The sequence below is a fragment of the Protopterus annectens genome, chromosome 3.part0, assembly GCF_019279795.1.
Source record: "Protopterus annectens isolate FY-2018-M chromosome 3.part0, PAN1.0, whole genome shotgun sequence".
NCBI lineage: Eukaryota > Metazoa > Chordata > Ceratodontiformes > Protopteridae > Protopterus > Protopterus annectens.
The window spans coordinates 1,166,581,694-1,166,599,279 of record NC_056731.1 but is presented as its reverse complement, the minus strand read 5'-3'; the positions used below and the strand labels follow the sequence as shown (position 1 = coordinate 1,166,599,279).

General features: G+C 32.4%; 1 protein-coding gene across 2 annotated transcripts in view; it reads right to left on the bottom strand.

The window, feature by feature from the left end:
- DECR1 (2,4-dienoyl-CoA reductase 1) overlaps nt 1-17,586 on the bottom strand; it is a 698,559-nt gene that overhangs the window by 250,258 nt on the left and 430,715 nt on the right. For both annotated transcript variants that reach the window (XM_044065390.1, XM_044065391.1), the window contains exon 6: nt 8,876-8,975. In XM_044065390.1, the coding sequence (XP_043921325.1) occupies nt 8,876-8,975 (100 nt within the window). The remainder of the gene's footprint in view (nt 1-8,875; nt 8,976-17,586) is intronic.

The following is a 17,586-nucleotide window of genomic DNA, read 5'->3' as shown; positions in this document are numbered from 1 at the left end:
TGTTCCACTCAGAGAAGATGAACATTTGAAGTAAAATGCCTATTTTTGCTTTACTGTTTCATTATGCAAATGACTGGCTACCTGGTGTACATTTCTCAGAAGTGGCAGCATTGTGAAGGGGTATGGACAGGCAGTAGTATGGATGCATGAATACACATTTAGAATCCTGGGTACATGCCTATTACGAAAATATTAAAAATGTTCCCCTTTGTAAGGTTAAGTTTGACAAATGAAATCAAAGATATTTTAATGGATTTTAATACTCTTTCTTCCTCAGCTAATATCCAATATGATTATTCTAATGATTGCATGCCACTGACTATAGTGATGCAAACTTTCAATTCCACCTTGAAAGGGGATTTTATACAGGAAAACTTAAACATACTATTATTGGCTAAAAAGGTATGGGGCGTTGAATTTGAAAACCAAGTTATATTAGCAATACAATCTGACAAAATGCCTGAAGAGGTTTGATGACAATATATACATGCAATACATGTGTATATTTACTCTGACAATGAACACTGATAAAATGGTGAATAAAAGCCATATAAACATACCGGAGCAGAACACACACATTTCACACACACGCTTCCCTGTCATATAAACAGGCACTCACATGAGTGAAAGCCACAATACTGAGCTAAAAAACTTGAAGCACAAAATTGAAACAGAAAACGGCATGAAACACCTGCTTTTTGCAGTAGGGCTACCCCCCACACCCCATGCTAATTATGCATACCAATTCTGAGGTTACACCATAGAGGGGAAAGAAGCAATACCTTGAACCTTGCAGTACAATGATCCCACAAACACTACAAGTCTTGCTCGCTGTTCACACTTTTCACAAAAACAATGTAAATCAACATAAAACAAACCCATAAAAATGAAAGGCATTTTATAAAAAAAAAAAAATATATATATATATATATATATATATATTGGAATAAAAATGTAAATAAAATTTATTACTACAATTGATCCAGTAGTTATGGATCTGGGAACCTATGTAGACAACGACTTGTCCTTTGATCACCATGCATCCTCTATTGTAAGAAACTGTCTTTTCAATGCACATCTTACACTAGAAGGTATATGTCGTCCGGAGCCAGGGATTTGATTATTCCACTGTATTCATCAAGCCAATCATTGACAATAATACCTTCTTTGGTATGTACCTCTCCAAATATTTGACAATTCAAATGCCCACAATGCTTTCTTACTTACCAAATCATAAAAAATATACAAACCTTCTCAAAACCCTGTCCCTTTTCTCAGTGTCGTGCAGGCTATGAATAGCTTATCTGTGTCTCACATACAGAGCCTCAACAGACCCTATCCTGTCAGACCTACAGCAAGTTTACAAGTTAAATCCCATAATGTTTCCTTAAGAAAATTAAGGACCTTACTAATAAAAAAAAATAAATAAATTAAACAAACCATCTCAAAGCCTTGTCCCTCTTCTTGGTGTCATACAAGCTACTAAGAGGTGATCTCTGCCTGGCTTACACAGCCTCAACAGACCCTATTCTGTCAGACATACAGCACATTTGCAAGTCAATTGGGGCACAAACACTGTCTCAAGAAATCAAAATCTATTTTGCAACATAAACAGAACATGTTGGAGGGATAAATATGGATCACAAAGAATGCCACTACTGTGGAATCATTTTCCTCTTCACATAAGCAAAGTGCTCCTCTTACACTACTCAAATGTAATCTGGATGAATGGATGGATAGCGGCAAATTCACCTTTAGTTCAGTACCACTGTCCCTTGTGGATAGGGGCAACATGCAACTGTTCTGCTTATCTTGGAATTAGTAGTACTTAAAATATAAGGAATAAAAACTTCAAGGGAATGATCCATAGCCTAGTAAGTAACCATGAACCTAAATGATAGCTTCTAACAATGTCTCAAATAATGCAGGTGAGTGGCCAACCACTCAGTAGGAGACAAATGGAGTCATGTTCAGGTCAGAGTTGAGACAGAATCATGCCCTAGGGACTCAAACACCCACTTCTCTCTCATTAGATGGGCATACGCTTGCTCCAGTGACTGAGAAATGGTACTCCTATACCAGGACTCATTCCCTAAAGGTAGGTGCCAAGAGAACATCTCTCCGAGTTACTCTGTGCCTCTAAACAGACTACATGATAATATTCTCCTACTAGAAAATATCAAACTCCACCAATGAAAAATATGCAACCACTGTATATGAGTGAAAGTAAAAGTGGCAATACTAGAATTATGGGAATCCAAAGAGGTGGAAACAGTGATGCCTGAAAATTTACATGAAGGTAAATACTTTGACTGGATAATAAAAATGAATAAACAAATGTAATTTATTATGCAGAGAACATTGTGGATGGGTAGGTAAAGATGATGGACATGACAGTGAAGATTTAGAAGCAAAATCAATAAGATGAGGGGAATAAGAGAAATCTGTACTATTGGAAAATGACAGACTTTAAAAACATGGAAGTAGGAAGAGAGGGGGGTCAAATAGATATAGCTGTATGAGTAGATAAGAGATGGAAGACAGCACTAGGTCATTAGGTATGTCAGAGCAGAAGGAAGAGAGCCAAAGAGGAGAGGAGGGAGTAAGAAAGAGGAATTTAATGACAAGTGGAGAAAGGTAAAGTTATACAACGACAAAAGGATAGCAAATGGTAGGTAATGATGAGAGACTGGAAAGGAAGAGCTGAAAGGAAAAAAGGAGCAAAAAGAGTAGGGTTCCACAACAATGCTAGCAATAAAGTAAGGCTTCTATGTACTGAAAGAAGGAATGGAGAGCAATGAGCAGGGTTATGGAATAGAAAAGGGGGTTAATCCAAGAGTTCTGGGAAAGTTAAAGGGGTTAATGCAGAGATAAGGCAGCAAAATATGTAGCCTAGTAAGGGGAAAGAGAAAAAGGCTGTATTAGGAGAGGTGAGAAAGGAAAATAAAGAGAAGGGTTAATGGAATACGCTACTAAGTTTAATCTTGTGATTAATATAGATGAGTAATTTATTTATTTATGTATACCTTAATGAATGGATTGGTCCCATTAGGTTAATGGTTTCTTTTCAGGGGAGACTTGAGGTGGTAGTCATACTGACGGGGGAAATTTTGGCCAGGACACTGGGGAACTTTTCAATCCCTTTGTTCCTGTAAGTACAGAGGCAAGACAGAGGGTGGCAGCAGTATAGAGCTTAAGGAGACTGGAGTCTGTGTTACCTTCTGCAGAAAATGTTACTACTGCTGAAAGTATCCAGAATATTAAAACAAAGTTTACTAATGGAGGATTGTTAGATGAAAAGTTTGCTGAATTGATAACAGCAAATGACTTAATTTTCAGATGCCAATAAATTGATTCAATACAGTGGAAAAGATCAATTAGGAAGTAAATCTTCAACAGGAAAAAATGTCAGAGTAATATAGAGGTTGGAGGTCATCCACTTCTTGGGTTTGGCAGTGACAAAATCCACAGACTACAGGAGTGTTCCCAGTGTGGGGAAAGAATATATACTGTCAAAATTGTGAAAGTTTTTGCATAAAATGTAAACAAGTAGGGCATTTTTGGTAGAATGACCTCAAATTATAGAATTAGAAAAACAAGAATTAGGAATATAAACTCAAGTTGAATTCACTGTTTTAGACCAAGGAGACATTAATATTATAGTTACAAACACAAAATCAATTGCAGTAGAAGAGAGGCAAATAAAAAAAAAACTAAGAACACAATAACCACCTCAAAAGACTAAAGGACTAACAGCTAGTAAAAAATGGTATATCTACCTATATCTATATATCACTAGCTAAACACACACACATATATAAAATTATATAAACTTTATATATATATATATATATATATATATATATATATATATATATATAAATGTAAATATAAATATATATAAATGTAATTTTTTCAGGGGGGGGGGGACGTCGAGGATGGAACTGAATGCACAGGTTAATAATGTATTAAATAGTTCAATTTTAAAAAACGTGAAAGGGGATTTTAATGTATATAATTTCTCTTCATCGGAGGTAAATGTGAATGATTGTAACTTATTGTCTAAAGGTTTAACTTTTGTGCCTATGAAGAACTTTGATATTGCACGTACATTAGTGGATTTTCGCCACTTTGTAAGAAAACTGAATCTAAATGTGTTATTTAGAGCTGTAGAGCATGTTAGTAACCCATTACACATCTCGAGTACATATAATCTACAGTTACACCCTTCTATAGCAATGTTTGACAAGATATGTGAAGTTGATATCAGAAATTTAGATAAAAATGTTCATTTTTCTAATATGAATAAGGCTGAATTTGACAGTTTGAATAAATTAGGATACAATAAGGACATAAGAATTATAAAACCAGATAAGGGTGGTGGTATTGTAATTATGGACATAGGAGATTACAATCAGAGGATGATAAAAATTCTAATGGGTGATGCTTATAGAAAAATTTCCTTAAATAAATTAAATCAAACATACAACAAGATTAGGAATGAACTGAATGATTTATTTATTGAAGGTTCTTTGTCAATCGAGGAGTTTAATTTTTTATCTGTTCACCACCCTGTTACCCCATGCATTTTTGGATTGCCTAAAATGCATAAAAATGTGTCTGACCCACCAATGTGTCCTATTGTCAATGGACAAGGTTCTATTATTTACCCTATAGTTAGATATATAGGCATTAACCTAAAAAAGTATGTGGCTGAAGAGACTAATATATGTAGGGACTCATCGGATTTTCTGAAGAGAATCAATAATTTGGAATTCAAAGAGAGTGGCTTCTTTGTAACCATTGATGTAAAGGACCTCTATACTTCAATACCTAATGATACAGGGGTAGAATGGGTATGTGACTATTTACTTGAAAAAGGGATACCCCAACCCAGGATTAATGTGTTCGAACAACTGTTTGATCCTGTTTTAAAAAAATAATTGTATATTTAATAAAGAATTTTTTTATTTTTATACAAATGGTTGGTGTTGCTATGGGTTCCCCTTGTGGTGGCCTTTATGCCAATATGGTGATGCTACAATGGGAAAAGAGAGATGTTTTTGAATCACATTTTTTTTAAATATTGTAGAATGTATGCGAGATTTCTGGATGATATTTTCATCTTTTGGGTTGGTCCAAGGGACCTTATCTGATGAATTTTTCAATAAAATCAAAAATTCAACACCCTTTCTTAAATTCACCCATAACATTGGTGAAGAGGAAATTTCATGCTTGGATATTAAACTAATAAAAGATAGACAGTTAGGTAAATTTGTATCAGAAATATATCGGAAGGAATCTTATTCTAATAGTTTTTTACACTTTGATAGTGCACACCCTTACAAACAAAAAAGAGCAGTAGTGAAGGGCCAATTTGTAAGAGCGGCCCGTATGATATCTTGCTTTGACACTTTTCTGAATGAATGTGATTTACTAAAAGAAAGGTTTATAAAAAGAGAATATCCAAGATATTTAGTAAATAATGTAATGTTAGAGGTGGTCAACAAAAGAGAGAGAGGCTTTTTTCAAGCTATTCAAATGGTTGATGGCATACAACATAACACCGAGTGAAGTAGATCGACAAAGGGTTTTTGATGAGAATTCACAGAATAGTATGAGTCTTGAAAATCCAATATTATCAGAAACCAACTATCGTTGTGCTTTTATTACCACATATAATCTTGAGAGTCATGACATACTAAGAATTTTAGAGAAAAACTGGATTATTTTAACTTCATGTAATGAAATTAGACAATGTATAGGAGAAAGACCTATTGTAGTGTATAGAAAGGGTCAGTCCCTCAAAAAGATACTTGAAAACAACACCCAAATTTATAGTATTGGGGGCATGAGAAAATGTGGATCTTGTAAGTATTGCCAATATATAATGGAAGGCATGCAATTTAACATTAATGGCATTAGAGCTACCCAGAAGAAAAAATGTTATTGTAACATGAAAGAGTTGTTTAGTGTGCTTTCTGTTGCAAATGCACCTGTTTTTATATTGGAAAAATGGAAAGAAAGTTAAAGACACATATTTATGCACACTTGAGGGGCATTAAATTAAAAAAAGGATATAAACGCCTTGGCAAGGCATTGTAATGAATGGCCGGATCATGGGTTTAAATTCACTATCATAGAAGCTATGGAAGTGAACCAAAGGGGTGGACCGTGGCCGTTACATTTGGAAATGAATGAAGCTTTATGGCAATTAAGAACGAATGCTACTCAATGGCCAGGCCTGAATGATTCTATTTCAATTACTTGTTTTTTGAAGTTAAAGAGCCTAGATAGGTGAATTTGTTATACATTGTATTTTAACATAGGTGGTTATCCAACAATTTTTAAGTTTTTAACATAATATGCTTGTGTATCTATTTATTTATTATAAACACATTTATCATTTATTTATTAAACCTAAAAAAAATTTTATGATACCAACATATTTGCTTAATGTTGGCAATGAACTTTTATTAATTTTATGTACATTCTAACCTTCTAAAATGAATTTTATTGTGTATACAAGTTATATATATATGCACACATATTTTAGCTTTTACTCATACAGACATTATTCATTTATATATTCATAAATTTTCATGAATAGGTTACACAAGCATGTGCGTATGTATATGCACTTGTAAAACCTAACACAAGTATATTAGTTATATACTTTTTAATATATATTTTTACTTTCTAATTTCATAACAACTGATTGCAATGCACAAATGGTATACACACACTTTTTTTACTATTTGTGTTGGTTTGACTCATGGTAAAACTGCATATTTTATTGCACATTTCATTGCGTTATACCTTTAACTATCACACCCTACACCAAAGGATTCAATTAGTGAAATCAGAAAATGATTGGTGCTTTTGTTTTGAAACTTAATTAATGATGGTATAAAAGTTTTTCAGTTGTTGGGCATGCTCTGTTCTTGAAAAAGTCTCCTACACAGGAGACAAAAGCGCTTGGATTTGACTCATTTGGATTAATATTATTCATTTATTTATTTATTTTATTTTTTCCTCTGTGTGTTGTTAATAAATTGCTTTGTGACATATTATACGCCTAGTGGATCATTTTTTTCACCACTGAAGCCATTCTGGTTCATCAGATATTAGAATATGCTTTATTCACGTGTTAAAAAGCTCAGGTGTTTTGGAAAATGTATATGAAGTATACACCTTGAATAATTTAGGGAGTCTGTCACTTAATATACTTCAACATGGTCATTATGATGTCAGGTGTAAAAAATATCATGATTATTATGACAAACTGATTGCAAATGTATTACAGATATATTGACTTGCTAGATGTGAGAATCACTTTTATACAAAATTAGTTACTGAAAAAGTATGGAAACAAGACAGATACTGAGCTATTTGTGCTTTTTGATATAAATCAATTGTTGCTCTGTTTTCTTTCTGATGTCTTTGTACTGCATGTTTTGAATATTTTTATTTAATAAAGTTCCCCTGCTCTTTTTGTTAAGTTCCATGGGATCCATTACATCCACCTGAAACACCACCAATTCAGACAGATGAGCCCTCAGTTTAAGATCTTATCTTGATGGAGAAAGAGGGAGTGATTAATATTATTAGTGGGGTTCACATTCATTTTAGGGTGAGATTTAAGTAGCTTCTGAAACCATTTTGGATAAGGTTTTAGGCTAATTTCAGAACAGAAGGAGTTTCACTTTTTTGCAGCATATATCAAGTACAAGGAGTCTCCATGATAAGTGATTTTAAATTACGCAATTAATTATGTGATGCAAGATTTCTGCAGGTTACATTTTATAAACAAATCAGGGTAGGTATGTTAAGGAAAGCATGGATGACTTTTGAGCTGTGATAAGGTTAATGAGTAAGTTAATTTGACACTGTCTAGTTTCTTAAGGGCTTGTCAGTAGTGGGCTCTAGTTTGCATGTTAGAAGTGAATTTGGGCATCTTACTATAGCTCTGTTTAGTTTACTGAGCTGGATAGCTTGGAAATTTAAGACTACAGAACTGTATAGCAAACTAGATATAATAAGTAGTGATGGTGACGTAGTAACGAGAGTTTGGTCTTTAAGGTAGTGTTTTACCTTGTAAAGTAATCCAAGTTTTTGTTTGCTTGTTTATTTATCACACAGCTAACATACTCATCTGTTTGAAGGTGTTGCTCTATTATGACTCCAGGAAGTTTTCTCTGACCTACATATTCTATAATGATGTTGTTCAGTGAGGTGGTTATTCGTATAGTTTTATCAATAACTTAAGTTTAAATACTCATTTTTGCCATCAGTAGCTCCTATACACAAAATTACATGTGATAATTAATGCTACAAATTTACCTTTTTCTTTTAGCTCAAATGTCAAGTCACATTCAATGTGTAGAACAATTCTACAAGAAAATGTGCAACACCATGAATACAAGGACATTTTGTTACGATTGCTGTTGTTACAGACAGAAAATACTGTGAACAAATGACAAATTTCTTTTGTTACATTTACAAATAATCCCACTACTGATTAGCTTAAAAAATATTAGAAATGTCAGTTTTAACTTCAACTCGCATTCAAAATGCAAGCCAGCATCACAAGCAAAGTACATATAACTGCTGAAATGCGCACATACTACGACTCATGCATTATTCCAGTAAATATACTATGGCTCGAACAATCACCTAGTAAATAGGGAATTCTTAGTACATCTTGAGTGTATAACATAAATGATTGATCAAGTCACTTTCAGCAAATATGTATCTTTTTTTTGACACCTGTAAAGTGGGGAGTTACTGATGGACAGAGATACAATAGTAGGTGGTTTAAAAAAATGCTGAGCAATATTTCAGGAGACCCACTGCAACATGTTGTATTACCTACTTTGACAAAGCCTCCACTCCTGCTTTGGCAGAAGAGCTGGGCACCACAAATCCAGAGCCAGTTTCTGCGTAAGGTGTTGTAATTGACAGGAAAGCAGCACCTGTAAATTAAACATTTGAAATAATCAGCAGCTTGGCTAAAAAAAAAAAAAACTCCTTTTAACAATCTGAATACTTAACTTTCAAATTACTCCCATTTTTAAGAAATTTTAACAAATGCTTTTAAATACAAATCCTGTACATTGCATCTAACATTTTATTCATTTATATATGTATATATATATATATATATATATATATATATATATACACATATATATATATATATATATATATATATATATATATATATACATATATATATATATATATACATACATATATATATATATATATATATATATATACATACATATATATATATATATATATATATATATATATATATATATATACATACATATATATACATATATATATATATATATATATATATATATATATATATATATACATAGACACATACACACACAAAGATTCCCTTCACAAGCTTGAAGTCTCAAAACTTCGAACTGCAAATGGTTGAGACCATAACATTGAAGTTTTGAAACTTCAAACATTTTGAATGGCGATTGCCATACAGCACGGAACGGAAAATTTGCCATTTTCCTCAATGTACTACAATCTTGGAGTAGATGTAATTATTTAGCAGAGGGTGTAGGGTTGCAGGGGGGATTGCCCCCCTGCAAAAATGTCAAAAAAATAAATAATTACGCGCACACACAAATATATATAGATATATATATATATATATATATATATATATATATATATATATAGGTAGGTGTGTGTGTGTGTGTGTGTGTGTGTGTACTACATATAATCAAAAATATCAACCATTGTCGACATGCAAGTACACGTTTCAAGAAACAGCCTTGGTGGGAGGTGTAGCCAAGGATGAACACCGGATAGCAGCAGATTTCTTTAGCTCCACCAAGACAATATCATAAACAGGGAAATTTATCATCAAAACTCATTTAATGGAATATATTTCTTCATAAAATCATTTGGAATATCATTTTCTACAATGTTGTTTGTCTTTTTGGCTTTTCCCGGTTAGGGGTTGCCACAGCGGAACTCCGGTCCGCAAATGTTCGGCAGTAGATTTTTGAGTTGCCAGCCCGACGCCCAATCTTCAGCGAAGGCACGCCCATTCACACGTCTTTTGGAGGCCACTCGATTGCGGGGAGGACTTGCAGACTCCACACAGAAGGCACTCCAGCCGAGAATCGAACAGGAGAACCTCTTGCTGTGAGGCAACAACGCTACAACTGTACCACTGCGGCTGTTATCATTTTCTACAATAATATCCAAAAAAGAAAGAAAACTTGACTGATTTTCCTGTCAGAAATCTTCTTGGAAATGTCTCACTCATCTCAACTCCTCAGAATGAGCTACAGTAAACCTAACAACCAGGATTCTACCCTTAAGAAAGAACTCCAGGCATAACTACTAAATGTGCAGGAACTGACAACTAAAATAGACAGAATTGATTTTAAAATAGATAACTTCAAAGAAAAAAACTACCAAACAAATGGATTTATTGCATGAAGACTTATAACAGCAAAAAACACAGATCTCAGGTATAGAGGATGCTCTCAATGACATGGACAGTAGAATTAAAGAAGGGGAAATAAATATTGAATTTCTACTCAAACAAAACACTCATCTCCAGTCTAAATTGGATGATTTGGAAAACAGATCTCGACGTAATAACATAAGGATTTTTGGGCTACCAGAAGGCATAGAAGGTAATAATATTATAACTTTTAAACACTTGGCTACCAAAAACTCTAGATTTATCTTAGGCATTTTCTTTTGGTATAAAAAGTCCCCATAGATCTCTATCATCCTCTAACACTAACAAGAACATTCCTAAATCAGTTATAGTAAAATTTCTATCTTCATTTGATAAAAAGATGGTGTTGAAATCTGCATGGGCAAAAGCACCTAATTCAATGATCCAGTAGTGTGCTTTGACAATGATTATTCCACTCTGATGATATCTAAAAGAAAACCTTCTTGTCACTGATAAGAGAACTAAAACAAGCGCAACTGAAAAGTCATCTTTTATTCCCTGCCAGACTAAATATCTTCTTACCTGATGGTCCTAAAATGTTTGAGGATTTAGACACTGCCTTGGCTTATATTAAAAAACATAAAATATTGGACAAGATAGAATAAATGGAAAGGGCTAGTCCTTCGTTAAAAAGACTGGCATCTGGCACAACTTGGAAGACAACAGACAAACAAAAGAGACTAAAAAATAAATGACTTGCTTTACAGCATTCTGTTTTTTTGTGTAAACTTCCTTGTTCCCTCAAGTAATCCACATATAGCATAATGATCACTTCAAAGCTTCTCAAATCCTCAAAATATGCAACTTGTTATACTAAATTTTTCTCCCTAAGGAACAAGTAACCGGATACATATTATACTTGTTGCTTTTCTAATCTCTCTCTGTGAGATCAAAGGTTAGTAATATGTTATATCCATTTAATTTAGCATCATAAAACTGAGACATTTTAAACTCTTTACAACAACTAAGAGGCTATGAAGCATAAACAACTGATTAAACAAAATAATTATAAATGCAGTATTCTATGCCTAGATATAATAGATGAATGATGAATATATATATATATATATATATATATATATATATATATATATATATATATATATATATATATATATACACACACACACTATTTTATACCTTGCTATAGTAATAAATGAATGATATAGTATATGTTTTTTTTTTTTTTTTTTTTGGAAACAATTATATCCTTACAGCTTTGGTATGTGCTTATAACATTGTATAACTTAGGAAATGATATGGGGTTCATGTGTTGCAAATAGACTTATAATGGTTTCCTATGGCTTTATATTACTGAGACTGATTCCTAAGGCTTGTGGAATACCTCAAGCTCTCTCTACACTACAAAGAGCCTTATTACATTCAAAATGTGTTGTTTTCACTTACTTTCATCAAATTTCCCGCTAGAATCTCTCAGGAGACAACTTCAGACACTGACAACCTTGACAATAGCACTCGCGAGCCGTTTTCTAAACCTTCATTTTGTAACTGTTCATCAGAGTAGAAGAAAGCATCCATCATGAACTTTGACCTCTGATTTCACTCACATACAACGTAATACTGCAAAGTAAACCAGTTCCAGGAAGAACAGTCGCAAACGCGGAAATATGACTAAAATGGCCTTTTTAACATAAAAATGCGAGTTTTTATCATTATAATATCATTCTATTGATATAATTTGCATTTAGTAAGGCTACAGTGCATATTAAACTAACATTTTATTGTTTAAACCATATGCTGAAGTTTAGAAATGTGTAGCAGCTGAATTCAGAAGTATATTATTTAGAATTATATGCACAACATCATCCAGCATGTCAACCAACAGCTGCGAAGAATCAGACTCCTGATAAAATATCCCAAAACAGGTTTAATGGTTAAAAGATAGTAAATATGGTTAGCGCTTTTGTGGTCACAAACACCACTTCTTCAGACCTTCATAAAAATCATTGTGTTACCATGCCTTCTTTTAAATCAGCATATTCAATAATTAACCTATAAAATTACTTACTCAATTAAATCGAATTAATGACAGATTAACCCTTGGCTGTCTGATACACTTAGATCACTTATAGCCTTAAGCATACATCTACACATGCAGATAAAATTGCATATAAAAACCCCATACATATGGGTATAGAAAAATATCTACATCTAACTCTAACATAGTTCATAAAAATCATGATAAAAATCATCTCTTAACAATAATAAAATGCTCACTACTACACATGAGAACAGACTTAAATCTGATAAAAGTATGAACTTATGTTACTTATTTGAGCAAACTCCTGTTCCTTAATATGGGTTGTATTTGAATTCTATCTTTTAACCCTTTTCCCCGGTCTGCCCTTAATCTGATTATCCAGCAAGTTTCAGAGGTCTCAGTGGTGTTTCTAATATCACCACCTCTTTCATTTTCATATACTTGCTCTATCACAGTGAATACAAAGGTGTGGATTTGATCTGTATCTAGAACATTTTTCGCCAGTGCATTGGTTACAGTGCCCTTATATGTTGGATATGCTCACGTATTCTATACCTAAATTTCCTACTCGTCTTTCCTACATAAAACGATGGGCAACCTGTGCACCTGGCCAAATAAACAATATTCTCACTATTACAATTTGCTGATGCATGAAATACAAATTTCTGTCCAGAATCTGGGTGTATAAAAACATTGTTCTCCAATATGTATTGACATTGGTTGCATTTCTTACATGGGTGTGTGCCTTCTTTCCTATTCCCTATCTCTTCAGGGTTCTTGCAACCAGTAGGGTAGCAAAGCATCTGCCTCAGAGATCTCTTTTTCTTAAATTGAAAACTTGGCTTATCTCCTACTATACTCCTTACTTCTGCATCCTGAGTAAGGATGGTCCAGAACTTTTTCACCGTTTCTATTACCACATCCACATTACTACTTTTGCCTTGATAATTAATTCTCTCATCATAGCACTATGAGAACAAGCAGATAATATATTTATGTATCTTTCTATAGCTGCATATGTTTATATCATTAACATTACTACCTTCATAACAACTGTAATGAATAATTTGGAGTAATATATTGTGTCACAAAAGCATTAATAAACAAATATTTCTAAGCTCAGGGAAGCTAAATATGCACAAAGCACCTATAGTTATTATTTTTTTTTCTCTTCTTCCCTTCCTAGTTGTGTCGCAGTTATTACTAGGTTATTAAATAAAAGAGTTATATATAAAGGTGCTCTTTTATCTTGTTAAAAATGTTTAATTCTGCTTAATAGTTGGTTAAATTGGTTTTGCTCATACACATGATTTGATTTATTTACTTTCTTAAGAAAGGATCTCTTGTTATACTCCAATTCCTTTAAAATGTTTCAAAATGTGTAATTTACTTTGTAATGTTTCTATTGTTAACAAGCTATTCTAGATATAAATACATATCCTTTACAATAGTTGGAATATTCAAGTTGAATTTTATGGTCTATATAAGCTGTATTAGTTAAAATCTCTATTTCAAATACCTATGTATGTTTATACAAACAAGCCAATGAAAAGTTTCAATGATCTACCATTCTGATTTATACAATTTTAGCTAAAACTGTTCTTTCTAGTTCTAAAGGTATGATACCAAGAAGGCCTAATAAGTACATAAACTGAATAATTTATTTTATAATACATAGTAAAATGGATGAGTTTAACATTGATTTTGAAAGTTTTAGTATTTATAGACATTTGGTGGTAGCTAGATTTCTGCTGTTATAGTTAGAGAGGTAACTTGAGTAGTTGTAACTACTCAAATTCAGAGTTTATAACTCCAAGCTAGGTGCGAAGTTCAATCCTAACACTATTTTATTTGATTATTGTTATAGTATGATTACAGTTCTGACATCCACATCATATCTTACAATCACATTTTCATTTCTAATTTAAGACCCACATGTCCATATGGAAACTTCACAAGTCAAAGCCTTGATTAATTTAACATCTATAGGAGGGAATAGATCACTAATCCATATAAAAATGATAAACTAAACAGATTTTACCTTATGCTATGTATGTCAAATGGTAACCTTAAGAGAGATCTCCCTAAACATTAATGGGTTAAACAACCCATGCAACAGAAGTTTATTCGGATATCTTAACTTGCATAGATCTAACCTAATATTTATTTAAGAAACTCATCTCTTTAAAAAAGACATAGCTAAACTAGAAGCCAACAAGTACATAACTTTAGTCAGCTCAGAACATACACAGAAAAAAAGAGGGGTAGCGATCCTGTGGAACAAATCCGTACTTATCTCCAAAATTATTAAGACATACAAAGACATACATGACAAGGGAATGTTCTGCATGGTTGCAGCACAGATTAATAGGAAGATTTTTTACATTTATCAACATATAGTGGATACCAGGCATAGGTATTACCACAGTGAAACAACATTTCAATCAAAGAGTACTCTACTCTAAAGGACACATCATATTAGCAAGTTATTTCAATTGTACACTGTATGATAATGATATTACTACCCTTGGGAAGAGGAAAATTAGAGCTAGTGCAAAACATCTAAAAGACTTTTTTAACTTGTATCATTTGAATGATATTAATAACAAAGCTGATCCTAAGAAACTACCATATACTTTTTTCTCGAACAGACAAGTCTTACTCTAGAATAGAGTTCTGATCTCTAAACAACTTGTAAAAGATTTATCCTATCTATGATCATTTCCTGCCAATATCGGACCATAATTCAATCACTTTTGATCTTACTGTAAATTTAATACACAATATTCAGATTAAAAGAATTCCAGCCTACTTAACTCAACTAAAAGGCTTCAAAGAATTTATAAATAAGGAGACACAAAACTTTAGAAATAAACACTACACCAGATATTTCGATTATATACATATATCTATGGGATGCTCTGAAATCGTATCTATATGGGCAAAGTATAAGATTGTATAATACTAAAAGGAAAACATGGGATAAAGATCTACTAGACATACAAAATAAGCTAGACACTTTTAAGCTCAACAAAGATGATGTCACAAATAAAAAAGTTATAAAAGAAATAAATTAAACGAGAAATATTGAGAGATTTTAAATCACAAGCTCAAAATAAAGCTAGAGAAATATACATTCCTAACATATTCAATAAACCCCAAATATTTAAATAAACTTAAAAATAAAACAAAAAGACTTAACAAAATCATATCAAAGAGATTTTTTTTCCTCTGGGGGAAAAAATGTTTCTAATTTATCAGAAATTCTAGATGAATTTAAAGATTATTTTCATAAAATTAAAAACGAAGCGTTAATATGGATCCAAGATATAAAATAAAGAACTTCATAACCATATACATGGACAAAAAACTTAACAATAGGTTGAGTTATTGGATAAGCGCATCTCATATACAGACATTACTCAAATAATCAAACTCATGTTAAAGCACCAGGTAACGACAGTGTAATACCAGAGATTTACAAATAATCTCTAAAAACATACAGACATTAATACATGATATCTTCCTGGCAGCTCAGACTGAATCTACTATCCCTCCATCTTGGAAATACACTTATTTCACCAGTTCTGAAATCTAATAAAAGACCCAACAAGTTGCTCATCATACAGGCCCATCTCACTGCCCATTGTTGACTACGAGATGTTTATGAACATATTTGTTGACAGATTAAAAACAATTCTTCGAAGCATCATTGACATAGATCAAACAGTCTTTATTATAAATAGAAATACTTTTGACAACATAAGAAAAATCTTAACTCTAATTGATTATGCAAATAAAAATAAGAAGGATCTGACACCAATAAGCCTTGACATAAATTCAGCCTTTGACACTGTAAACTGGGACTACTTGTTTATCTTGCTGAGGTGTACACATTTCTCTGATGCATTTGTAAATCTGATTGAAAATATATATAAAGGAGCACTGGCATACATAAAAATTGGCACATATGTCTCTCAAAAGATACCCATATTAAAAGGTACTAAACAGGGGTGTCCACTCTCCCCTTTATTATTTACCTTAATAATGGAGCCCTGGGCTAATTTAATTAGAAACAACAATGGTATAGATGGATTTAAAATAAATGAGAATACAGTATCTAAAATTCAACTTTTTGCTGATAATGTACTAATTACATCAGCAGGAAACAACTCTTCTATATAGTCATTATTTAACACAATGGCAGACTAAGAAAATCTCAGGTCTGACATTTAATGAAGACAAAACAAAGATTTTTCCAATACATTTAGAGAAAAATATTCTTAAAAAATCTTATCATAAATATAACCCAATTTAGATCATATAACTTATCTAGGAATTATATTAGCAAGAGATATCAAATCTATCATTCAACAGAACTACAGTAAATGTCTTGAAAACATACAAACTCTGTTTAAAATTTGGAATAATACCCTTTTATCCACGGAGGAAAGACTTGCAGTTATAAAAATGATAATATTTCCGAAGATACTATATACAATACAATCAATACTACTCCTACCTACCAAGACAATTTAAAAAAATTAAACTCAATGTTGAAATTCTTCTGAGCACCTCATAGACCTAGAGTGGCATTAAAGACGCACATCAATAATTGGTCCCAAGGAGGTATTGCCTTTCCTGACTTTGATCTATACTATATCTCCTCTATTATCAAAACTATATCTCTATTAATAGATAATTCATATGTTGCGAAATGGAAAAAATATTGGGAATTAATTGGCATGGAACTAACCAATATACCACTAACAGACAAAAATATTATTATAAATAATCCCATATTATGGATACTCAAAGAATTTTGCACTGTACCCATAACACCAAGACACACATCAAATTATCCAATATATATTACTTGCCATAATTTTATATATAAAACATCCAAAATATAAAGAATGGATCTTCATTTTTATTTCCCATAACATATACACAAGGTATACTCATCATCTAACCCTGATAAAACTTTCCTATTCAGGCAGAATAAATGAATGTACTGGCATCAGATGCTGCAAGATAATAAAGTTAAAAACCTAGATTTTTTAATTCAAGA